The sequence below is a fragment of the Hemicordylus capensis genome, chromosome 12 (genome assembly GCF_027244095.1).
Source record: "Hemicordylus capensis ecotype Gifberg chromosome 12, rHemCap1.1.pri, whole genome shotgun sequence".
In the NCBI taxonomy this organism is placed as follows: domain Eukaryota; kingdom Metazoa; phylum Chordata; class Lepidosauria; order Squamata; family Cordylidae; genus Hemicordylus; species Hemicordylus capensis.
This window is the reverse complement of record NC_069668.1, coordinates 4,220,937-4,246,289: the sequence shown is the minus strand read 5'-3', so window position 1 is coordinate 4,246,289 and position 25,353 is coordinate 4,220,937. Positions and strand designations below refer to the sequence as shown.

At 52.2% G+C, this 25,353-nt stretch overlaps 1 protein-coding gene across 1 annotated transcript; it reads left to right on the top strand.

Moving 5' to 3' along the window:
- Positions 1–1,401: 1,401 nt before the first annotated feature.
- Positions 1,402–24,338, top strand: SLC13A5 (solute carrier family 13 member 5). The gene is made up of 12 exons (XM_053275597.1): positions 1,402–1,579; positions 7,239–7,367; positions 8,545–8,681; positions 9,738–9,955; positions 10,556–10,724; positions 11,374–11,496; positions 12,521–12,733; positions 14,667–14,788; positions 15,580–15,698; positions 17,019–17,180; positions 17,999–18,136; positions 20,031–24,338. The coding sequence occupies exons 1-12, from the start codon at positions 1,469–1,471 to the stop codon at positions 20,157–20,159; spliced, it is 1,770 nt and encodes a 589-aa protein (XP_053131572.1). The 5' UTR covers positions 1,402–1,468; the 3' UTR covers positions 20,160–24,338.
- Positions 24,339–25,353: the final 1,015 nt, after the last annotated feature.

The window sequence follows — 25,353 nt, the reverse complement described above, 5'->3', positions numbered from 1 at the left end:
TCTTTCTCCCCATCTCTCTCTTCCTTCCTTCTCCTTCCTCCGTCTTTCCTCTCTCTTTTCCCCTCCCCCTTTCTTTCTCTCCATCTCCCTCTGCCTCATTCCTTCCTCTCTCTTTTCTCCCCCTCTTTCTCTCCTTCTTTGCTTCCTTCTTTCCCTTTTCCTTCCTTCCTTCCTTCCTTCCTTCCCCTCCATCTCTGTCTCCTTCATTCCTCTCTCTTTTTCTCCCCCCTCTTTCTCTCCTTCTTTCCTTCCTTGAATTCAGAGCTGTGCAAGCCAGCACACAAGAAAAGAACCTAGGTAACACACCCCACCCCGCCTCCATCCCACCACTCCTCCTCCCCTGCTGGCAGCATATATGCCACAGGAGACACAGCGGAGAGCAAAAATCGTCCCCTACCGGTGTGCTGTGCTGTGCGTGTCCCCTGTGGTGGGTTCTCCTCCTGATTCAGAGCAGTTGGGTGGGAACTATCCCTGAAGTGGAGTGGGGGCATCCGGCATGCTTATTCGGGAGGAAGGGAAATGAACTCTGCACATGCACAGAGGCACTTTCCTGCCTGCAAAGACCCAGGTCCTGCAGACGCAGCTAGTTACTTGGTAGACACAATCCCTGAAGTGGAATATAGGGACCTGGTCAACGCTGACTGGCAGCGGCTCTCCAAGGTTCCAGGCAGGAGTCCTTCCCAGGTTCACTCCCTGGCAGCATCTCCAGGTAGGGCTGGGAAAGACCCCGCCCTGAAAACCCGGAGGACTGCTGCCAGTCAGTGTAGACAAGCCTGAGCTGGAGGAACCAACACCCTGACTCGGTAGTAGGAGGCAGCTGCCAATGTTCCTGCAAAACTGCTCCTCGGCGGGGATTCCAGGATGTGGCAACCTTCTGCTGGGCACCGAGTCCATGGGCCCCCCAGTGCCCAAACGCCACTGCATGGAAGCCCACCCCCTCAGAGGGAAACCTTTGGTGGTGGGGCCAAGGAGGGGTCTGCAGCCCCATCCTGTGGGGGGGCGGCTCCTCCCCAGACAAGTAGATTGGCCCCCACCCCACCTGCCCCACTTTCTGCTTCAGGAACCAAACATGGGGGACCCCACTTGCCCTCCCCCATATGCACACTTTGCCCCATCTGTGCCCCCTCGTTTTGTTTCTGCTGCTGCCATGGGGGCAAACTGCTTGTCTAGGTGGGTGCGTGCCTGCCCCCCCACCAACCACCCCTCCCCTCCCTCCCTCCTCCTCCAGAGGGGGTGGGTTCCCTCTTCCGCGCTCGTTCTCTGCTGCCGCCTGGCAGTGGGAAGGGTAGGGCGCTCTGTACGTGCCCAGAGACCCTCTCGTGCGTAGCGGGGGAGGCAAGAGGAGGAGGAGGAGGAGGAGGAAGGTGTGGCAGGCCGCCAGGGGGAGGAGTGAAGGGAGGAGGGGCCCCGAGCAGCCACCGCTTAAAAGGCTGCGCCCGCCCCGTCCAGAGACTCGCTCTTGCTCCCGATGGCTTCTTCCACTATCTTCGTGCGCTCGCTGCTCCGCTGCAAAACCGCGCTGGTGCTGGTCGGCGCCCCGCTGGCGCTGCTGCCGCTGCCGCTGCTGGTGCCCACCCAGGTAGGTCCCTCCTCCTCCTCCTCCTCCTCCTCCTCTGCGGCTGGCCGGTCTAGTGGTTGGAGGAGGAAGGCTCCGGACGCCTGCTAGGGGACCCCGTCGGGGCGCCGGGCTGTTTCCCTGACCAAGGGCGTGCGGGGGGGCGTGCGAGGAGGGAGCGAGAGATGGCAGCCTTGGCCAGGGAGAAAAGAGGGGGCCACTTGCCTCTCACCGACCCCCGACACCGCACCGCCTCCGAGCCCACCGGAGGACACCGGTTCAAATCCTGCCACCGAAGCCCTGGTTTAAACTAACAAACCAACCAAGTGGGGAGGGGGGTGAGTTCGGAAGTGTCGGCAGTTCAGTGGAGCCTCGATGTATCGGGGCAATCTACCTCTGAGTGGCGGTTTCCCCGGGGCAAAGGAAAATCGGGAGGTTTCCAATCAGGAGGAGGTTGTCCAAGCCTGCACCTTGAGGGCTTCCCAGAAGTTGGGGAGATGGTGGTGGTGCTGGACTGAGACGGCGAAACCTCCGACCTGGTCTCGCAAGCAGTTCTCACGTTCTTCTGAACTGGCAGAGCATATTATTTATTATATTTATAAGGCTTATCATGCGTGGTTATCAGCCAGAGTCGCTAAATGGAGCCTCCAGGCCGAGAGGTAGTCTACCTCTGAATCGCTGGGGAGCATAAAAACGGAAGACCCTATTTATGGCCTCCTGGAGATGTCTGGCTGGCTAATGTGGGAAAGATGAGAATAGTCTTCAGAAACCTGAAGGGCTGTCACACAGAAGGAAGGTGGGGTGTTCTCTGTTGATCCTGAGGACTAGACTCAAATGGTTTGAAATTAAAAGGCAGATCTAGGCAAGACACTGGGAAGAATTTCCTGGCTTTAAGAGCCATTGGAACAGCCTGCCTCATGCTGTGGTGGGCTCTCCTTCGGTGGAGGTTTTCAGACACAGGCTGGGTGGGCATTTATCAGGAATGCTGTATTAGATTCCTGCACTCAGCAGCAGGTTGGAGTAGAAGACCTCTGAGGTCCCTTCCAGCTCTGTGATTCTATACGAAATGTCACTGATGGATCCACTTTGGTCTTTGGTGTCTTTTGGATTTTGGCCTCTGTTGGCCAGTTCTTAATTACAAATGGTCTATAGCAGGTGAATAGAGATCCTTTTTCTCATGATACTAGGAGTGGGAAGGGCATGGGCAGATCACTGGTGAAACTGACCGGTGCTAGGTTCAGGTCTGGCAAAAAGAGGCACTTCCCTTCCCAACATATAATTAACCCGTAGAACTCAGTGGCACAAGATGTGGCGTTACAGCCGGTTGCTTGTGTGGGTTTTGAAAGAGGTTCAGACACATTCATCGGCAAAATCAAGCCTCCGTGCACAGAAGCAGTCTACCTCTGACTGCTGGCTTTCTGGGAGCGAATAGCAGGGGAGGGCTAGTTACCTTCATGCCCCATTTTTGAGCTTCGGAGAGGGAAGCATCTGGGAGTTGCAGGAAACAGAATGCTAGAGAGGGCAGGCACTCTGCATAAACTCATAGGTGCTCTCTAGACTTCTCATTCATGTCCGGATTGAGCCTTGACGGACTTCAGAACAAGCTCCGGGACTGAGACACAGAAAGCCCAGACTAAGTTTGACAAAACTGTTGCTAAATATACCAGAATAAAAATAAAATAAAATTGCAGGGGGGGGGGTGTCCGGCAGAAAACTTGCAAAAGGATCATCTCGGGTTAAGCAAAGTCCTCTAGGGTTTTATTTTGTCATCTTTAATGATTTAATAACGGTAGTTCTTGTTCTATTTAGCTATTTTAGATCTTTTTCCTTTCTTTTAAATGTCTTGGTCTGCTTCCTGTAATCTCTGGTTTGATGCTTCTGCATCTTATTTTATGTTGTGTGTGGTCTGTGTCCATTAATAAACTTGACTGACAGAATAGAAGTCCTGGGAAAATAGAGGGAGACTGAGAGATTGTGTGTGTGTGTGTGTGTGTGTGTGTGTGTGTGAGAGAGAGAGAGAGAGAGAGAGAGAGAGAGAGAGAGAGAGAGAGAAGCGCAAACCTGTCATTAATGTTAATTTTGGAAAGGACTCTTTTTTTTTTGCACATGCCCTACAATTTGTGCCACCCATGTTGGCATTGCTGGAATGCAGCATCGCCAGGGTTGGCATCAACAGAACAGCAGATTCACAGGTCCAGACGGGCTTGTTGTGAAGGTGGATCGGGTGGGCGATCTGGGCCCATGACCATGCAAGGTCGGGGGGGGGGGAAACAAATGAGGCTTAATAGCCACATCCAATGCACAGCGCTGCTTCTGCAGAGCTGCTGCAAGTGGATGGAGTGGATCGTGGCCGAGTGGACAAAGATCATGCTCACTGACGACTTGGACACACACCGCAGTCTGTCTGGGGTCAATCGGACCCCGTGTTCCCTCCTCCTGTTGGATGCTGTGAGCTGGCCATAACTGTTAACAACTCCAGCCAACTCCTCAGCAGTTGACTTTCCTGGGAGGGGTGGGGTAGTTCTCCATAAATATTATCCATCCCATTCTCCAGCTGCTGTCCCTTTAGCAACAGAAGGTTAGGGATTAATTATCTTGGTCCTGCCGTGGTTTTCCACTTTAGTGCCTGTGGGTTTCTTTCCCAGCCAAGAACGTGTCTCTCTTCTCATTTTCTCACTCTGGCTGGAGTTAATTTATAAGCACGGGCTGCCTCTTTGCACTTTACAGCAATTATTTACTCCAAACGGGGAAAGGAGACCAGTACCTGTCTTTGCTGCAGACTTTAGAGTTGCACAGAGCTGTTCTTTGGGCGGAATTAGAACGCAGGCAGGAACTTGGAGTTGGCAGGCAAACACAGAAAGGGGATTTCCCCCAGGTTGGATCCTGATAGTGGGCCTTTATGCACTAAAATGTGAATGTGAATGTGAATGTGTCTTCCTCCATATTGTTTACAGTGGACCAGTGACAGATAATGCTTTTCTTATCCCTAGAAGCTGAGTTCTCTTCATATTATAGATCCCATCAGGGATGAAGGATGCTGTGCTGGTTTGTCTTTAGAACAAATGATGATGTATTGCTTGCCTTATGATCAACTTACATTTCGCTTGTCAAATGTTATGCTTTGGTTCTCTTTGTTTGGGCAAGCTTTCAATTATCTATGACACCTTCTCACCCTTCGTCACTTCCTTAATAATTCTGCTTCTTAAGTACGCTGGTATGTATTCTAGCAACTCTTATCCTGCGTTTAATGACCTCCAAGTGCCTTGAAGAGATTTGATCTTCTTAACTCTCCCTGGCCTAATTTTAAGGGACTAATTCCTCCTTTTAAGCTACTGTAGTCATCTTTTCTTTGTTGAGAAAAGGGAGTGGGATTGCTATAACATTATCTAGATTCCTCTTCTTTACAGAGACTTGATATACAATCTACAGTTGCCTTGTAAAGTTCTGGATCCCCTAGTCCAGCAGGCTTTAAAGTTAATTTACTGCGAGGCTTTGCTGTGAATTCTGAGTTGCCCAAAAAAACTGATGCAAAATGTGGATTTTTTTTTTAACCCCGGATATGAATCGGGCTACACTCTAACTCACAATGAAAAACCCGAATTGTGTGTGCAGTGCTCCCCAATGGCTCGCAGGAACTTCGGGGTAAGTTTGGCCGATATGTGAATGCACACCTCCATTCCGGAGGAGATGCGAACTAAAAGCCAGTGTGAAAAACGTCCAAGGGATTATGATATTGATTCAGTTTCTCCATCCAGGGATGTGGGTTTTCTGGAAAAGTTTGAATTGGAATTTTTCCGGGGGCGGAGGGGATTCCTGTGTAAATTTCTCCCTCGATTGCATAAAATCTGTATCAATTTTTTCCCCTTAAAAAAATTACTATACACATTTTCCTTATGGCTTAAATATATTGTGAACTGTCCTGACACATTATTTGACAGTAAGCAAAACACCTCACCATATTCATTTCTCACACTTGGGGGTTGGGACTGCAGCTCTATGATTAAGCATCTTCTTTGCATGCAGAAGGTCCCCGGTTCAATCCTTGGCAGCATCTCCAGGTAAGGCTAGGAGAGACCCCTGCCTAAAACTGCTGCTGCCAGTCAGTGTAGACAATACTGAGCTAGATGGACCAATGGTCCGACTCGGTATAAGGCAGCTTCCTATGTTCCACACAGTATCTCCACAAATTTTTTCAAATAGCCATTTTAGAAATGGAAAATTTCTAACATGAAGTATGGGGAAACATCCGCACAAAGATTTCCATGGCCCACATCTCAGTCTCCATCTCAGGAAGTTTTCCCAGGCTGATAAACACTTTGTGTTGCTTACAAGTTACCTTTTTCTGCTGATGCACAGACTGCTCGCTCCGAAAACACCAGACAAACATTGTATGATGAATCGCTCAGCAATCCAGGCAGGGTCAATATCGCATTCCGATTGCGGTTGTGAAAACCACCTCTTTGTCCTGGGGAAAGTGATGATTGGTTGTGGGGCAGTTCTGTTGGCCGCCCCCAGAATATGGCCTGGTAAACAGTCATTTGGGGCCCGAGGAAAATTCAGACGGGTGAGGTCTTTGCACTGAAGCAGCCCTTAAAACACCATTTGCAGCCAGTTAATTGGTAACCTCGTCCTCTCCCCACAGGGAAATTGAAGTGACGAATGCTGGGCCACTGCAGTGTCTCATCTGCCATTTCATCTGCCATGTTTATGCAACTTGCCATGTTTATGCACAAACCAGATCGTCTGTGTCGAAAGTGCCTTAATTGTGGTTGGGCAGAGATTCCTTCTTATCATGGGCTGTTTGAGACATGACTCATTCTTTAGCATTGTGTGGATGAAATCAGGGCACCCTTGTAACACCTTGTCTGTGCACCAGGGAATCATCAAATGAGCTCTCTACCCCCACGTATATATTGCTAAACTCCTTCTCCACCTATAAATTGCTTTTGTGTATAGGTGCTAACTGAGCAAAGAGGTGCCTTTTAAAGGGTGATTATCTTGTATTTAGCAGGGGGAGAGCAACTGGCCCTATCCATCCCCAGCACAGCATCCCTCCAGTGACTGCTGCTGGCATCTACCTTATCTTTCTTTTTTAGTCTGTGAGCCCTTTGGTGACCGAAAGTATGGCAGTGTCTGAGGCTGCCTTGCCCTGTGCCCCTGCTGGGGACCAGCCCCCTTTCAAAACGGACCCTTTCGAGCTCCAAAAGTGGCACGGGGAAGAGGGAGGAGGGAAGGTAGCCAGCGGCCTCTTCTTCTCTCCTTGTGCTTCTTTCAAGCTTGGCAAGGAGGGTGAGGAGAGGTGCAAAGTTTGCAGGGGTCCGATTGGTCCCAGAGAACTGCTCAGATAGCAGGGGCAGGGCTCCTCCACTGGTGCCCCGCCAACCCTCCGCCTCCTGAAGCTACTGCCTCCCCTCGCCTCATGAAAGGCCACCCCCCATTTAGGATATACCTCCAGCAACGTTTCCCGTCTGAATAGGCAAAAATCACTTGCCACGTTACAGGCAAATAAAGCATCACTTTATCCCCTCCTCCCCCCCGAGTTGTCCCTCCGTCCCTGGACCGTGTGTCTGAGACTCAGCACTGGCCAAGTGGCTCTCAGGACCTCTGTCTCCGAGGATCCGCAGGCTGGCAAGTGTCTGTCCCTGATGGTCTGTCTCTGAAGTCTCGTTTCCTTGCCTTGCAGGAGGCCCGATGTGGCTACGTGATCGTTCTCATGGCCGCCTACTGGTGCACGGAGGTGATCCCCTTAGCGGTCACGGCACTCCTGCCTGTGGTCCTCTTCCCGATGTTTGGCATTCTGGAGTCAAAAAAGGTAAGGGGTGAGGGCCGTGGGGAACACCCCCCCACCCCCCAACACAGGGATTAATCAGCCAGCCTTTCCAGGATCTCTGCAACATATTAGGCTTGTCCATGTGGCCACCAGCCGTGTCGGAGAAGCGGGCGCCCTCCCGATTTTCAGTCATGTGCTTGCAAACATCAAGGTTTGCAAGAGGAGAGCTGGTCTGGTGGTCGCAAGCATGACTTGTTCCCTTCGCTAAGCAGGGTCCACCCTGGTTGCATATGAATGGGAGACTAGAAGTGTGAGCACTGGAAGAGATTCCCCTCAGGGGATGAAGCCGCTCTGGGAAGAGCATCTAGGTTCCATGTTCCCTCCCTGGCAGCAACTCCAAGATAGGGCTGAGAGAGATTCCTGCTGCCTGCAAGCTTGGAGAAGCCGCTGCCAGTCTGGGTAGACAATACTGAGCTAGATGGACCAATGGTCAGACTCAGTATATGGCAGCTTCCTATGTTCCTAAGGTTGGAGGAGGGGCGTGTGATCATGTGTGAGGCAGCATCTGGATAGGATGCTTTTTCCTCCTCCTTCTGTACAATCTTGGCGACAGAATCTGGGTATGGCTCATTCATCCTCCCCAGCCGTCGCCTTGCCCGTACTCTTCCTCCCTGCCCCCTACTTTAATAGGCTGCTTCACACAGTGGCCTGGTTCACCCCATTGTTCAAATCTGGGTTGAATGTGGGAGAGACAGAGATAGAGAGCGAAATTTTGCACCGCACCATGTTTTGTGAGGCTGGACGTGATGTCATAGGAACATAGGAAGCTGCCATATAGAGTCAGACCATTGGTCGCTCAGGATTGTCTTCACAGACTGGCAGCGGCTTCTCCCAGGTTGCAGGTAGCAATCTCTCCCAGCCCTATCTTGGAGTACTGTATGCTTTGGTAGTTTGTTGGTTCAATAAAAAAATCTTGTCCTATTAAAATAAAATAAAAAAATCTTGTTCTGTCTTGGAGATGCTGCCAGGGAGGGAACTTGGAACCTAGATGCTCTTTTCAGAGCAGCTCCATCCCCTGAGGGGAATACAATGTCCTTGTCATTGCAAGTTGCAATATCAAATTGCAACTAATTTTTTCTTGGTGTAATACTAATAGGCTAATATTTTAATGTCCGCCATTTGGAGGTGTCTGGGCTGAGCGGGGGCTCCTTTCTTCCAGGTGTGCATGCAGTACCTGAAGGACACCAACATGCTTTTTGTCGGAGGGCTGATTGTGGCCGTGGCTGTGGAGCACTGGAATCTGCACAAGCGGATCGCCCTGAGGGTGCTGCTGATCGTCGGCGTGAAGCCTGCCCTGTAAGTCTCCCTTCCCCAAATTAGACCAGGGTGGGGTTGGGCTTCTAATTAAAGAGAGCATCATAGGAATGAACATAGGAAGCTGCCATATACCGAGTCTGACCCTTGGTCTATCTAGCTCAGTATTGTCTGCACAGACTGGCAGCGGCTTCTCCAAGGTGGCAGGCAGGAGTCTCTTTCAGCCCGATCTTGGAGATACTGCCAAGGAGGGAACTTGGAGCCTAGCTGCTCTTCCCAGAGTGGCCCCACTATCCCCTAAGGGGAATCTCCTACAGTGCTCACACTTCTAGTCTCCCCTTCATATGCAACCAGGGTGGACCCTGCTTAGCGAAGGGGACAAGTCATGCTGGTTACCACCAGACTGGGTCTCATGCCTGCAAAGGATGGGGCATAGCTCCATGGTGGAGCATCTGCTGTCCCTGGCAGCATCCTGAAGCCTGGGAGAGCCGCTGCCAGGCAGTGTAGGCATGCTAAGCTAGATGGACCAACGGTCTGACTCAGTAGAAAGCAGCTTTAAGTGAAAGGATCGCAGCTCATCTGCTTGGCATGCAGAAGGTCCCAGGTCGGACTTGGAGAGCTGCTGCCAGTCAGTGTAGACAAGACTGAGCTCGGTGGACCAAGGATCTGGCTCGGTAGATAGCAGCTTCCTCTGTTCCTATGAGTGCTCCTTGATACTTTGGGGGCGAGGCTTCTACTCAGTGATGGAGCCTCTGCTTGGCCTGCAGAAGGTCCCCGGTTCAGTTCCTGGCAGCATCTCCAGGTAGGGCTGGGAGACACTCCGGCCCGAAACCTCGGGGAGCTGCTGCCAGTCAGAGTAGACAGTACCGAGCCAGATGGACCAAGAGTCTGACTCGGTACAACCGCGCCCGTTGTTCTTGAGCATGTTTGAGTTCACGGCATCGACCGTGAGTGACTGCAAAGGGAGAAAACAGGCTGAGTCAGATGGCTTTGCCTGGCAATGGAGGGGTGACGGTTTTCCACCGTCGGCGAGAGCGCGAGACGCCGCCATTCCCCGGCCCGCGGCTCACAGCCTGCCCCCCGGGGCCTCCCTTGCAGCTTGATGCTGGGCTTCATGGGGGTCACCGCCTTCCTGTCCATGTGGATCAGCAACACGGCCACCACCGCCATGATGGTGCCCATCATCCAGGCCGTCCTGGACCAGATGAACAGCTCCGAGCAGGACCTGGGGGCCGCCGAGTCCGCTCCCGCCGGGCACATTAACGTGGCGATCGAACTGGAAGGGAAAGCGGCCGCCAGCTTCTCCTCTGGACATGGTAAGCGGGCATCTCCCCCCCCCCTTTCTTCTCGCGACCGGAAGTTGGGTAGCAAGAGGATTGTGCTAAGCAGGGAGAAGGGCACGAGGGGTGCTTTGCCTTCGCCCTCTGTACGGTGGTGGGAGCACGAGGTGGGTTGGCCACCGGCTGGGAGGACAGCCAGTCTTCTGGTCGGGAGCATGAATGGTCCCCTTTACTAAGCAGGGTCTGCATTGGTTTACATTTGGATGGGTGACTCCATGTGAGCACCGTAAGATACTCCCCTTAGGGGATGGGGCTGTCGCTCAGTAGAAGATACTCTGCTTTGCCTGCAGAAGGTCCCAGGTTTGCTCTCTGGCAGCATCTCCAGGTAGGGCTGGGAGAAACTCCGGCCTACAACCTCCGAGAAGCCGCTGCCAGTCTGGGTTGACAGTCCTGATCTAGATGGACCAATGGTCTGACTCAGTATATGGCAGCTTCCTGCGTGACAGCCGTTGTTCAGGAGTGGGCCTGGGGCCTGGAGGCTGGGACATTCCAGCAGACTCCTCCCCTCCAGCGGTCCGTCCAGAGAACCAGCCCGATGAGAGTCTGGTGGATCACCAGGTGCTTGTTGTGTTTCAGCGATTGGCAACGGACACCTCCCTGAGAACTGCCAAGAGGCAGACTGGGACGCCAAGAAACGCATCAACAAGGGCATGACTCTCTGTGTGTGTTACGCGGCCAGTATCGGCGGGACGGCAACACTGACTGGGACGGGACCCAACCTGGTTCTGAAAGGCCAGATGAACCAGTAAGATTCCATCAGGCAGAGCTGGTCTTGGGGCCGTGAGCATGAATGGCGCCCCTTTGCTAAGCAGGATCTGCCTTGGATTGCATTTGGATGGGAGACGACATGGGAGCGCTGGGAGATATCCCCCTGAGGGGCCTGGGTCATATCTCACTGGAAGAAGCTCTGAGGTCCCAGGTTCAATCCCTGGCAGCCTTTCCGGGCAGGGCTGGGAGAGATTCCTGCATGAAGCCTTGGAGAGCTGCTGCCAGTCAGTGCAGACAATCTTGAGTTAGGTGGGCCAATGGTCTGACTCAGTAGAAGGCAGCATCTTATGTTCCTAGATGTTTGGGGGGATGTGGCTGTAGCTCAGTGCTAGGACATCTGCTTTGCATGCATAAGGTCCCAGGTTCAATCCCTGGCAGCCTCTCAAGGTAGAACTAGGCAGGGGCGGGAATTCGTGCCTGAAACCTTGGGAAGCCGCTGCCAGTCAGTGCTGGCAATGCTGAACTAGAACGGCTGCCAGTCAGAGCAGACAGTCCTGAGGTGGATGGACCAAGGGTCAGGGTTAGACAACTTCCTGTGTTACTAGGGTGTCCTCAGACTAGCCACGGCCCTTTCGCACATCACGAAGCCGTGCCAGTTCAGCAGAGAAACCTTTTCTTCTCGACAGGCTATTCCCCGAGAACGGAGATATCTTGAATTTCGCCTCCTGGTTTGGCTTTGCCTTCCCCAACATGCTGCTGATGTTGACCCTGGCCTGGTTTTGGCTCCAGTTTGCCTTCATGGGATTCAAGTAAGAGCTCGGCTTTTGAATCAGATGAATGAATAACATGTCTGGGGCTGAAGCAATCTGGCCTTTGTCCGGCCCTGTGAATGGCACACAAAGGATTCAAGAGGAGGATTCCCGGCAGCAGGAGCGGTTCTAAGTCCTTCCCACCAGACGCTGAATTCCCCAGATGCAAACTGCCTGGGAGAAGTGAACAGTGGATTGGCTGGGGATGCACCGAGGTCACGGAGCCCGTACAATAAAAACAACATTGGGAAGCGGGGATTTTTGGGACAATGTGTGCCCAGGGGTCTGATAAAGCAGGTTCCTTTTTACCTGTGATCTGTATGGAGATCAAAGGAGAGCTGGTCTCCTGGTAGCCAGCATGACTTGTCCCTGTAGCTAAGCAGGGTCTGCCCTGGTTGCATATGAAAGGGAGATTTAATGTGTGAGCACTATAAGAAGATCTTCCCCTCAGGGGATGGAGCCACTCTGAGAAGAACATCTAGGTTCCAAGTTCCCTCCCTGGCAGCATCTCCAAGATAAGGTTGGGAGAGATTCCTGCCTGCAACCTTGGAGAAGCTGCTGCCAGCCTGTGCAGACAATCCTGAGCTAGATAGACTGATGGTCTGACTTAGTCTATGGCAGCTTCTGATGTTCCTATGTATGCTCTAATCTCAGAGCTCAGTGGTAGCATCTGCTTTGCATGTAGAGGGTCCTGGGTTCACTCCCTGGCAGGCAGCATCTCCAGGATAGGGCTGCGAGAGAGACTCCTGCCTGGAACCTTGGAGAACTGCTGCCAGTCAGTGTCGTGACAATCCTGAGCCAGATGGACCATGGGTCTGACTCCGTATAAGGCAGCTTCTTCTTTTGCAATGCCCCTCTGGGTTTTCCTGCAGAGCATCACAGGAGGCCAATTCCTGGACCGTCCCGGTCAGCCTGCAATGACCTGAGGGGTTGCACCATCTCCTGGCTTGGGTGCCAGAGGCCCGGCACTTGCTCGATGGCCCAGTTGGCAGCCGGCCCCTTGACCTTCCCCTTCTCCCCTCAGCTTCCGGAAGACGTGGGGCTGCGGCACCCAAAGGACCGAGAAGGAGAAGGCGGCCCTGAACGTCTTGAAGGAGGAACACCGCAAGCTGGGGGCCGTCTCCTTCGCCGAGTTCAACGTCCTGATGATCTTCACGCTGCTCATCGTCTTGTGGTTCACGCGGGACCCCGGCTTCATCCCCGGCTGGGCCACCTACCTCTTCAACAAAGACAAAGAGTGAGTGGATCCCACAGCCCGCCCCCATCCACCACTGGCTTCATCACACCACTGCCCGGTTCACCCCGAGGCAGGCCTCGCCTCGGATTGTGCCCGATCCATGGCAACCGCGTGTTATTGTCACTGGGTACTCCCAAGTTCTTGGCAAGAGCTCTCCAGGCAAACCACCAGTCACTGGGTACTCCCAAGTTCTTGGCAAGAGCTCTCCAGGCAAACCACCAGAGGGAGAGGGAGAGGGAGGCAGGGAAGAACCTGTTGACTGGGTGTCCTAGTGGTCAGAGCATCAGGGGAGGTCTCTTGTGGCAGCAAGCTTGAATTTCTATTTATTTATTCTTAAATTCATATCCCGCCTTTCATTAGCAACAATCCCAAGGCGGCTTTACAAAAGTTTAAAAACATAAAATAAAAGTGACAGTTAAAAGTATTAAACTAAAAATATGACAACAAATCTGATTCAAAATATATAAAATACAAACATAAAAACTATACACGGATAAAAACACACGGAAGCAGCAATAGAACAATCATGTCAAGGCCTGGGTATAAAGCCAAGATTTAATGAGCTTTCTAAAAACTGTGGTGGAGTCCGAGGAGTGAATGGCCACTGGGAGAGCATTCCAGAGTCTGGGGGCAGCAACAGAGCACAACATGGCTAAGCTTGGCTAAGCAGGATCTTGGCTAAGCAGGATCCACCCTGGTTTACATTTGAATGGGAGACCATGTGTGAGCACCCTAAGAGATTCCCCTGAGGGGATGGGGCCTTTCTGGGAAGCGCACCCACTTGCTGGCATGCAAGTTCCCTCCCTGGCATCTCCAAGATAGGTCTGAGACAGACTCCTGCTTGCAAGGAAATTGTTGGAGCCATACCAGCTGAAATTGTTGGCTCATACCAGCAGATACCATCTCACCCCAGGTGAGGCCATTTTGCCCTCTCCTGGGGCGTCCAGGAAGTTCCGCAGACAAATCGGAACTTGAACCCAGATCTCTCTGGCCCAAGGTTGATAGGAACATAGGACAGGCAGGCACAAAGAAGCTTCCGGAATGCCCCAGGAAAGGGCAAAATGGCCTCACCTGTGGCGTCCATGAGGATCACCTGATAGGATCCAATGATTCCCTTCCTCCATCCCTCCCTCCCTCCCTCCCTTCCATTCCTATCCCACTTATCCCCCCAGAAGCCAATTGCTCTGCATAAGGTTCTGTTTATCCTCACAAGCCCACAAGCAGGAGATGAAGGCGTGCCCATCACGGCATCCCGTCTTCCATAGATGAACTCTGTGTTGGTGTGAAAAAGTACTTCCTTTTCCATTGCTCTCTTGCTCTCTCTCAACGGGCATGGGAGAGAGATGCCAATAGGAGCCAGACCAGAGATGGGTGGTCCGAGATGATGGCCTTCCTCCCATTAATCAGTCAGAGAAAAGACCCTACGGGGAGACCTTGACCCAGTGGCAGAACATCTGCTGTGCATGCAGAAGGTTCCAGGTTCAAAATATCCATTTAAAAATATCTGAGAAAGGCCTCTCTCTGAGAGATGCTGCCAGTCAGAGTAGACAGCACTCAGCTAGAAGGACCAATAGCCTGACTCAGTAGAAGGCAGTTTCCTTTGAGGCAGAGCCATAGTTCAGTGGTAGAGCATCTCCTGTTGCATGTAGAAGATGCCTCTTTCAGTCCCTGGCAGCATCTCCAACTAGGACTGGGAGAGAGTCTTGCCTGAAACCCTGAGGCGCTGCTGCTAGCCACTGCAGACACTACTGAGCTTGCTGGACCAAGGGCCAGACTCAGTAGAAGGCAGCTTTTTGGATTCACCGGTTCCAATGGCCTCCCGCCCCCCCCCCTTGCATGGGCGCATCGCTTCCTTGGCTCAGGAACTGGGAGGGACAGTAGCGCCCGCTCTTCCCACCCTCCCGTTCTCATTTTCTGAACCGGCACATTCCAGGTACGTGACGGATGCCACCGTGGCCATCTTTGTCGCCCTCCTGCTTTTCATCCTCCCAGCCACCAAGCCCCGGTGCGGCTTCTTCTGTCAAAACAGCGGCGATCTCGAAGAGGGCGAGGAAGGTCAGATTTGCTGTCGTAGATCATATTTGTTTGTTTGTTTCTCAAATTTGTACAGCGCCCCAAACCTTCATCTCTGGGCGGTTAACAGTAGCATAAAACAAGTTAAAATCCTATACAATAACTTAAAATAATTTAAAAATTTAAAAATCAACCAGAGATGAAAACCTACACAATTTAAAAAGCTAAGAAAGCTTGGGTGAAGAGGTGGGTTTTCAAGGGCTTTTTAAAAAACCGTCAAAGATGGGGAGGATCAAATCTCAGTCGGGTGAGGCCCGAGTTTCCCCCCCTGGGCTCAGATGCTGGACTCTGGCGGGGAGTGGCTGCTTCCTTCCTCACTTGCTAGCAGAGGGCTGTGGATTCGAGAGACACAGTAAGGTGGAGGCTGCTCTCCGAAGGGCTGGGTTGCAGAGGAAGGTCGGAAGCTGTTGAGTCAGACCCTTGGTCCATCTAGTTCAGTATTGTCAACACTGATTGGCAGCAGCTCTCCATGGTTCCAGGCAGGAGTTCTCCCAGCCCTACCTGGCGATGCTGCCAGGGAGGGAACCGGGGACCTTCTGCATGCCAAGCAGGTGCCCTGAATGATGGCCCTTCCCCTGGGACTAGTTCCAAGAGGGTGTCCTAGATAGAGCTTCACACGCCCCACATCCTTGCAGTCAGTTGGGAAGCCCAGGGTTGGCCCTGCAGGACGAAGGGGCTTCCTCCCCCACCCCTGGTCCGGGAGTGGGCATCTCGGGTCCGTCCTTCCTGTGCCTGGACTCCATCCGGCTCTTCCCCTTTTTGGCTTTCTGCAGGGATGAAGGAGCCATTATTCCCGGCCCCGTTGCTCGACTGGAAGGTGGTCCAGAAGAAGATGCCCTGGAGTATCGTGCTCCTCCTGGGCGGAGGCTTCGCCCTGGCCAACGGAAGCGACGTAAGTGGAGCTCTCTGGCCGGGCAGCCTCTGCTGACGCCGAAGCCGTTGGTGCATACGCTCACCCTGAGGGTCAGCTCCATCTTGTGGGGTGGGGCGGGGGGGACAAAGGTTTCGGGTTTTCATTCATTTAATTCCATGATTCGCAATGTTTGGATGGCTGTTTTGGCCTTCTATTTGATGCAAACTGGCCAGCGAGACGTGAGTTTGGGGGCAGTATCCCAGCAACCGGGATGCTGGACTGGGTGGGCCTTTCTTGGACTGACCCAACAAGGCAACACACGGGAGGATCCGGTCTGCCCCCTGTCCGATCTGCAAGCAGAGCTGGGAGTTTGAGAGACAGCCGCCGAGGGGCAGAGGGGCCTCTTCAGCACGCCGGGGTGTTCACCTTGGCAGCCTCCGGAACCGCCTGCCCGTGTGCAGCGGCTCGCTCCGCCCGGCCGCGGTGCCAAGCAGCCTCTCGGAAGGAACCAACGCGGCCAGCTGGGGTGCACAACAGCCCCCTCTTTGTCTTCGGGGCTCTGGATTCCTTGGCTCTCGCCAAGCTTCTTTGGGCAGGACAAGAGACGCCTGTTCCACAGGGGCTGCGCAGCAGACCGCCCTATGGAATGACTGGGGAGTCTGTTTCTTTTGCAAGTGTGTTCTCGGCCTGCGATCTAAAGTTGCGCAGCGGGTAAAGGCTTGACTAACAAGCAGGAGGTGGCCGGTTCGAATCCCCACTGGTATAAATAACATTGGGCAGCAGCGATCTAGGAAGGTGCTGAAAGGCATCATCTCAGACTGCGCGGGGGGAGGCAATGTCAACCCCTCCTGTATTCTACAAAAGAAAACCACAGGGCTCTGTGGGAGCCAGGAGTTGAAATCGACTTGACAGCACACTTGACCCCTCAGTTTTTTTGGATAGTCCCCTGATCTGGACTGACCTTCCTCCCAATTAGTCCGAAAAACCAAGTTTGCTCTGTACTCCCGCGTTACTTGCAAGGATGGCTTGATTTCTGTTGGACAACTTGGGAGCAATTTAGTCCAGATGTCAGCCTCTGCTCTCAGCTCTAGATGTCCGGGTGCCTCTGGAAGCAGAGGGTGAAGGGGATGGCTGCCCCTTGCTGGCCATCCCCACAATCGGAGGTAGACTGCTCCTGAATATGGAGTCCCACTTAAGCTATCTTAGCTACTGGAAAGCCTCTCCTCCAGTTTATCGTTCTGGGGCTAGTGGTGAGGGCCATGGAGTCTAGACACCCTCGGCAGGGGAAACTCTTGGGAGGGAACGCATGTGGCGTTACAAGAACTGTGCCTTATGAAGAGAGGGTCTCTTTCCCCGCAGGCGTCGGGGCTCTCCAAATGGCTGGGGGACCAGATGACTCCGCTGCACACCGTCCCCGCCTGGGCCATCGCTATAATCCTCTCTCTCGTCATTGCCGTCTTCACCGAATGCACAAGCAACGTAGCGACGGCCACCCTTTTCCTTCCGGTCTTCGCCTCCTTGGTAAGTATTTTCTTTTTCCGGCCAAGGCACAGTTCTTCTATAGAGTTCTGCCCTTTGCCCTTCATAACCAATCCTCCCCACACCTGCCAGATGGAACCATAAACTCCAATAGCCATGAAGGAGGTCAGGCCTTCTAGCCATCAGGCCTGCCTCACGCTTCTCTCTTCCGTGGACTGGCACTTTGGGGGCCCCAGTATTCTTTAGAGCAGGGTTTCTTAACCTTGGGCCCCGAGATGGTGTTGGGCTACAACTCCCATCACCATGGCCTTTGTGGCAGAGGGTGATGGGAGTTGTAGTCCAACAACATCAGGGGGGCCCAAGGTTAAGACACCTTGCTTTAGAGGGTTCTGATCTCTTTGTACCGCCAAACAAGTTACGGGAGGAGAGATTGTCTTGTGGTGGCAAGCGTGAATTGTCCCCTTGGCTAAGCTGGGTCCACCCTGGTTTGCCTTTGAATGGGAGACTATATGTGTGAGCGCTGTAAGATATCCACTCTGGGAAGAGCACCTGCCTGCTTGTATGCAGAAGGTTTCAAATTCCCTCCCTGACAGCATCTCCAAGATAGGGCTGAGAGAAACTCCTGCTGCAACCTTGGAGAAGCTGCTGCCAGTCTGTGAAGACAATCCTCAGCTAGACAGAGCAATGGTTTGGCTCAGTATATGGCAGCTTCCTATGCAGAGCACAGAAGTCAGGCTTTCAGCTGACTTTTTTGAAACTTGAAGCTTCCTATGTCCCAAACGTGCAGGAATTTCAAGACAGTAAACTTCTCTCTCTCGCTCTTGCGTGCTCTCTCTCTCTCTCTCTCTCCCCCTCCACAGTCACAGTCCATTGGGGTCAACCCCCTGTACATCATGATTCCCTGCACGCTCAGTGCTTCCTTCGCCTTCATGCTGCCTGTGGCAACCCCTCCCAACGCCATTGTCTTCTCGTATGGCCATCTCCGCGTTTTAGACATGGTAAGCCGGCAGTTCACCATTGCTAGAGCCTCCCTTCTTATCTTTGGAAGTGACCCATGGGTTGTCTTCGGCTCCCTGCAAGGGTGGAGTCCGATCTTTTGTGCTGGCCCAAGAGGAAATCTCTTCTATGCTTGGCACGCGGAAGGCCCAGGTTCTCTTCCTAGCAGCATCTCCAGGTGGGGCTGGGAGAGACTCCTGCCTGCAATCTCGGAGAAGCCGCTGCCAGTCAGTGTTGACAATCCTGAGCTAGATGGAACAAGGATCCGACTCAGTATAAGGCAGCTTCCTATGTTCCAAAAGTGGGACAGTGTTTGGGGCGGGAAAGGGATCCTGGAACGAGAGGGGCTACTGGAGCAGATGATGGTATCAGCTCAGTAAATTTTCCGTGTTCTTCAGAATAAGACAAAGGGCCACAGAAGGGGAGTTTGCACATGTTGTTCCTGATGTTATCCCAAGCATGGGGTGGGTTCTCTACTGCTTGAGATGGGGTCAAGCCAGGGCCAGGCCTTAAACTACGTCAAGCTTAAAAGGCCCCATAGCATTACAACCAAAAAATATTATTCTAACAAAAAGGACAATGAAAATCGACATAATCGAGCTTTATTTTTACTTGGCAACGAGGCAACGAAGAAGAATAATCCAACAAAAACAGTGACTGTGCAATCAGCCTATTTGCCTTAGAAAGATTTTTAAATGAAAATCCATTATATAAAACTTGAAATGTAGTCGTGTTTTTTCGACTCGGAGGCCCCTCGTCATATGAGGCCTTAATCCTCTGTGAGCCCGCTGGGACAGTTGGTACTATCTGGGGTGGGGACAAATATGAATAGTGGTTTTTCAGAAGGTCGGAAAAGAGGGGATGGCATTGCAAGATTTTCCGTTGCTGGTGTGTTCTTCTCATGCTTGGCTTACCCTGACCATTAGGCCTGCAGTGGCTACATTTGCAGTGCAGTTTTAAAAGCTTTCCAATGTCTTTAAGAACAGAGAAACTACCCTAAAACCTGATCGATGTTGTCAGAGGAGTGGAAATGACGGTTGGCAGGCATGTCCTCCAAAGATGACTCCACGGAGTGAGGACAACAGTTTGTTCATTGTTACCCCAACCCTTTCCTCTGTGCAAAAATGCCTGCAATTTGACCCTAATAGTTTCTGGGTCGGGATAAAGAAGGAGTGATAACACAGACGGAGTTAGAAGTGCCAGAATGCTATCACCTCTTTTTATCTCTAGAAGGGCAGGGAGTGCCAACCATCGCCATGAGCATTTGTCCCCGGAGTGTGCTGTCGAGACAGTGCCGATTCCTGGTGCTCATAGAGCCCTGTGATTGTCTTTGGTAGAATACAGAAGGGGCTGACCATTGCCTCCTCCCATGCAGTATGAGATGATGCCTTTCGGCATCTTCCGATATCGCTGCTGCCCGATACAGGAATTTCCCATAGTCTGGGAAACATACCAGCGAGGATTCGAACCGGCAACCCCTGGCTTGCTAGTCAAGTCATTTCCCCGCTGCGCCATTAGGTGACTTGTTTTGTAGATGGTACCCATGGCCAAAATTTGTGGGCCTGTCTCATGGACTATAAGCTGTAGCTTAGCTTGTGCCTAAATCCAGCACTGGGCCAACCTCTGACGTGCTCCTGGCCTCTCCTCCCCACTTTGACTCTGCTCTGACTGGGACCCAGGGCATGTTTGAAGTGACTCTCAGGGCCGCAGAAATCCACTAGTCTCCTAGTCTGTGACGAGTGAGAAGTGATGCCTGATGCGTGGAAAAAACGTCCTGCTGGGCAATGCACCAACATCGCTTGAAGAGCAAAATATTTTGTCTGGCTGATAAACTGAGCCAGCATTTCTTCACCCCTGGTGACTTGTTTCCTTTCCTCTGCTTCTCCCCCTCTCCAGGCGAAAACTGGAATTGTGATGAATATCATGGGAGTCTTATGTATCACTCTGGCTATCAACAGCTGGGGCCGTGCTATGTTCCACTTAGACACGTTTCCGTCGTGGGCGAACACCACCACGGGGAAGTGAAGGCACAAACCAGAGAGAAACGGAACATACAGACCTCCTTGCTCTGTTGCCTCTTTGCTCCAAAGCTGTCCACAGTGCCTTAGCAAAAGAGGTCCGTGCTTCTTCCAGGTTGGGGCCTACCTGGCAGAGGCTGTTCCCACAGTGCCTATGCTGCCCCCAGGATGCTTTTGGACAGGACTCGCAGGAAACTACCTTCTCAGGGGCAGCCCAGCTGTTTCCCCAGCCAAACTGGGAACAGAATACGGGTTATTTTCATTATCATTGTGGAATAACTGGGGGGGGAAGCTGTGGTGCTTGGAAAGGAAGACGAATCGGTGACGAATCGCATTAAGGGACGAATCGGTTGCGAAGTGCGTTAAGGGAAAACCAGGAACCCGAGGGCATCCCAGTGATGATTAACCCCCTCTCACGCCTGCCACAGGCCTGCAGGTTAACCATTGGACAGACGGTCCGTGCTGTCAAGGCAGGGAAACTGACTGAAGAAGGGTTGGTGCGGCGTGAGCCGAACCCGACACCCTGCCGAGAACGGGCACTTCCACGTACGCAGGGAACAAATACTTGGCAGCCTGGGTTTGTTGTTTTGCCCCGGTGTTAGACCTGAAGCTGACGCAACACCCATCTCGAGTGCAGAGCGGTGTTTACAAATCCACCGCGAGAGGAGCCAGGGTTTGAAGTGGACACTGACTGGAAAGAGGTGCAGAAGTCAGACGCCGGAAAGGGGTTTAGAAGAAGTCGGGTTCAGGGGTTCAGGATCCGCCTTACTGTCCAGCTCTCTCGGCCACAGACCTGTCGCCAGAAATGTTGCGAGGAAGGGCGCTCAATACAGATCACGGCTGTTCTTACGATCCTAAACGGGGCTGGAGACCGGGGTAGGACAGACATGTGCGTTCCTGGTCGGTGGTTGTGTGAATCCAAAGATCAGGAGAGAAGGAGGGGAGAGAGATCGTGGCAGGAGCTGGGGAGGATGGGCATGGCCAAAACACATGCCAACATTTTACCGAGGATAGACAGAAAGCCTTTCTACCCAGCTTCGGGCTCCCACACAATCATTCTCCTCTGCTCTTCCCTTGATCTTTGGATTCACACAGCTGCCAATCAAGAACGCGTAAGTCTGTCCTATCCTGGCTGGAGCTCCTCCAACCCTGTTTAGGGTCATGAGGGCAGCCCCCTAGCCTCATGGGCTTAAGGGTGAATTGACTTGAAGATCAATCCCGTCTGTTTTCATTGTACACAACTTCAAAGTGGGGGGGGCAGCGTCCAAAGTTTCTCTCTCCACAAGGACAAGGTCAAGAGACTTCCATTTAAAACCAGAGGCTCTCAAACGTGGGCCCCAAGTTGTTTTCGGACTACAGCTCCCATCATCTCATGCAACTGTGGTTAGGCATGATGGGAGTTGTAGTTCAACCTCTGGGGACCCATGTTTGAGAAGACCCGGTGGTGGTGTTTTTTAAAGTGAGCTGAAAGAGCAGAGGACCCTGGAAAATAGAAACACCTCCCTTCCCACCCCTCTGGCTTTTATCCTGTTTGCTTGACCTTTTGGGCATTGGAAAACTTAGCGCTGGAATAATTTCCTTGGCAAATGTGTGGGCTCAAAGTGAACATATTTGTAATCCCCCCCCCTCTTGGGTTTGCCAGAATCAGTCTGTGAGCCAGACCCACAAATTTTGGCTATGTGTGCCATCTCCAGGGATGAATGCTCATAGTGAGGATGGCAACATCTGATTGAATGATTGATTGATTGATTAAGTGTCATCAAGTCATGTCGACTCTTAGCAACCCCATAGATCAGTTCTTTCCAGGATGACCTGTCTTCCACTTGGCCTTGAAGGTCTCTCAATGGTGCATTCATTACTGCTCTAATCGAGTCCATCCACCTTGCTGCTGGTCGTCCTCTTCTTCTCTTGCCTTCAGCTTTTCCCAGACTTCTCAAGGGAGCTGGGTCTTCACATAATGTGTCCAAAGTATGATAGTTTGAGCCTGATCTTTTGTGCCTCGAGTGAAATTTCTGGATTGATTTGTTCGATGATCCATTTGTTTGTTCTCCTGGCTGTCCATGGTCTCCTCAAAAGTCTTCTCCGGGACCAAAGCATAAACATCTACCCCTGCCCCCCACCAAAGATGGAAAAGAGGTGGAACTTCGTGATATCACCCCTTCTTTATCGCTACCCCAGACAATTAGGGTCAAATTGCAGTCATTTTTGCACAGAGGGTCACAATTTGCAAATGGTTGTTCTCTCTCCATGGGAACATAGGAAGCTGCCATATACTGAGTCAGATCATTGGTCTATGTACAGTAGCTCAGTATTGTCTACCCAGACTGGCAGCAGCTTCTCCAAGGTTGCGGGCAGGAATCTCTCCCAGTCCTATCTTAGAGAAGTCAGGGAGGGGACTTGGGACCTTCTGCTCTTCCCAGAACGGCTCCGTCCCCTGAGGGGAATCTCTTTCAGTGCTCACATGTGGTCTCTCATTCAAATGCAACCAGGGTGGACCCTGCTTAGCTAAGGAGACATGTCATGCTAGCTACCACAAGACCAGCTCTCCATGGAGTCATCTTTAGAGGATATGCCTGCCCATTTTCATTTCTGTCCCTCTGGCAGCATCGACACAATTTTATATCGTTTTTGTGTTGCAAATCACCATTGCAAATTTGGCTGCTGCAGGCCTGAATGTCAGGACAATAAAAGCATGATAACGCACTGCAAGTTGAAAGTGGGATCACCAATCTTCCGTCTCTAGGAAGATAGACCTTGTCCAAAATCACAATCAGCATTCGTTCCCCCAGATGGTACTGACCCCCACCAGCTGGGTGATGGACTAATTTGCCGCCAATAATAAATTCCATGCAAGAATGGCTAATTGATGTAACTTAAAAAAAAAACCACTCCAGTATGGGTTATTGGTGTGCTTATTTTGCTCTTCTGTATTGCTGCTGTCAAGCAAAGTTCATGATTTTTAAACCAAGTCACAGCTAAAGACTAGATGTCGCAAAGTCCAGTTGAAAACAGTCTTGGGTTTGATCCACATGGGCGCAGGAAAATCAGTTCTGACATCACGAATGGGCTGACCCCTTCTGGCTTGGGGAGCCCAGAAATAAGAAGTGGCCACCACGGCATAGATCCATGAGGACTAGAGCTTGCCTGGAAAAAGAAGGCGGCGGGCCAGTTAAGAACATAAGAACAGCCTGGTTGGATCAGGCCGAAGGCCTGTCTAGTCCAGCATCCTGTTTCACGAGTACCAAGTGGGTCGGAGAAATGTCCTCCCAGCTTTGAGAGCACCCAGTTTCAGGCGTGTGCTAGGTAGGAGGAGGGGGAAAGGATCATGTGGGAGGCGGATGTTGGGTTGGATGGCTTTTCCTCCCCTCTCGATAAGATGCTGGGTAGGACAGCACCATCTGACCCAGGGTAGGACAGCGCCATCTCGCTTCTCACACAATCTCTTGCCTATCTAGCACACAACTGAAAACCGGGAGCCTGTACGGCTCTCAAAGCCGGGGAGGATGCTTCTCTGGACCATCTTTCACATGTAAGAACTGGTTCCATGGCTGGCTACCCCAGGCCACCTTTGGCCTGTGCTGACGATTCCCTTCAGCAAATTGAGCAATACCTCTGAAGCAAATTGACTTAGGTGCCGTCAATGTTGCAGAAAGAGAGGGCTTTGCCCCAAAGAGCTTACAGTTACATGTCAACAATAGGGTGGATCCTAGAGGGGAGATTAACAAGATTAGAAATCTCTTCCAGTGAAGTCCTCCGTCAGGTGCCGTCGATGTTGCAGAAAGAGAGGGCTTTGCCCCAAAGAGCTTACAGTTACATGTCAACAATAGGGTGGATTCTAGAGGGGAGATTAACAAGATTAGAAATCTCTTCCAGTGAAGTCCACCATCTCTGCCTGTGAGGCTGGAGAGCGAGTGCCAGCCAGGAGCTAGTGAATGTGCCAATAGGAGCCATTTTTGTTTCTGGCGGGGAAGGCTTATGCCCACACCATCCAAATATCGGGGAAGGCTTATGCCCAGGATCATCCAAATATCCCTCCCTTTTGTGTGTCCCTCCCTCTTTTTCTGCAGCCATATCCTCTGGGTGTGAGCCTGCAGGCAGGAATAGTTCTTTGAAACTTAATTATTGTACAGTGGGTAGTGTTGGAAATGCTTTATAAATAATAAATATTATGATGGTTGTTAATGCCGCTGCCTCCTCAAGGTCTTTGTTACCTGTGCGCACCACCCTGAACTCTGGGCAGGAAGCAGGCGATACAAGCCAACAGCCCCTGTGTCGTGATCCCGGATATGGGGCCCCTCTGTTGGGGGAGTGAGATGGAAGTTCAGGGGAATAGAAGAGGTGGGAAGCAGTGTTCCCTGTAGCAGGAATTCCCAGATGTTGACTACAACTCCCATAATCCCCAGCCAAAGGCCATTGCAGCTGGGAATCCTGGGAGTTGTAGTCAACAACCCTGTTACAGGGAAGACTGGTGGGAAGACCCTATAACCCAGACTCCGAATTGAAAGAGGCTACAACCCAAATCCTGGGCGACCCTGTGTAACCCGGACGCCCCACAGCAGCAGGAGCAGAGCCAGCACCCCTACCATGACTCAGAGATATGTCCCTGCCTGTTTCCTCTGACTCAAGAGTCCCTCAAGAGCCAGCCAGCCAAATCAAAGGTTTTGCAGGGTCACCAGGAGCCAGTGCTTAGGAAATTGGGCAAGGTCCCTTTAAGTGGCAGAGTCTTCCCCAGGAAGGGGCGGGGCCAGTTCACACTGCCCAGACAGCACCTATGAAAACTGGCTGTCTGCTTCAAGCAGCTACTGGATCAACGTCACTCTTCGGTGGCTAGGCCCAGCTCTCTTGCAGACCATCTTGGAGCTTTCCAGGGTCCTGAACCTCGCCCCACTTGGAGCTGTCCGTGGTCTTCGTTCCTCCTAGATCCCTGCCTCGGTGGAGACCCCAGCTTAGCTTAGAACAGGCCTGCTCAACTTTGGCCCTCCATCTGCTTTTGGACTACAACTCCCATAATCCCCAGCCACAGTGGCTAATAGCCAGGGATTATGGGAGTTGTAGGCCAACATCTGCAGGAGGGCTGAAGTTGCAGCCCTGACTTAGACGAATAAGAGGAAGGGGGAGACCCCAGGGTGTTTCCTCTATACATACCCCTCCCTTCCCAACTGTCTTGGGTCATTCAAGTTTACTGTGCTTCTCCGGAGAAG

Bases quoted from the DNA above. Each gene is read 5' to 3' on its own strand.
- SLC13A5 (XM_053275597.1), top strand. From the start codon at position 1,469: ATGGCTTCTTCCACTATCTTCGTGCGCTCGCTGCTCCGCTGCAAAACC. The intron at 7,368-8,544 runs GTAAGGGGTGAG...CCTTTCTTCCAG, and splicing joins GCATTCTGGAGTCAAAAAAG to GTGTGCATGCAGTACCTGAA. The intron at 15,699-17,018 runs GTAAGTGGAGCT...CTTTCCCCGCAG, and splicing joins CCCTGGCCAACGGAAGCGAC to GCGTCGGGGCTCTCCAAATG.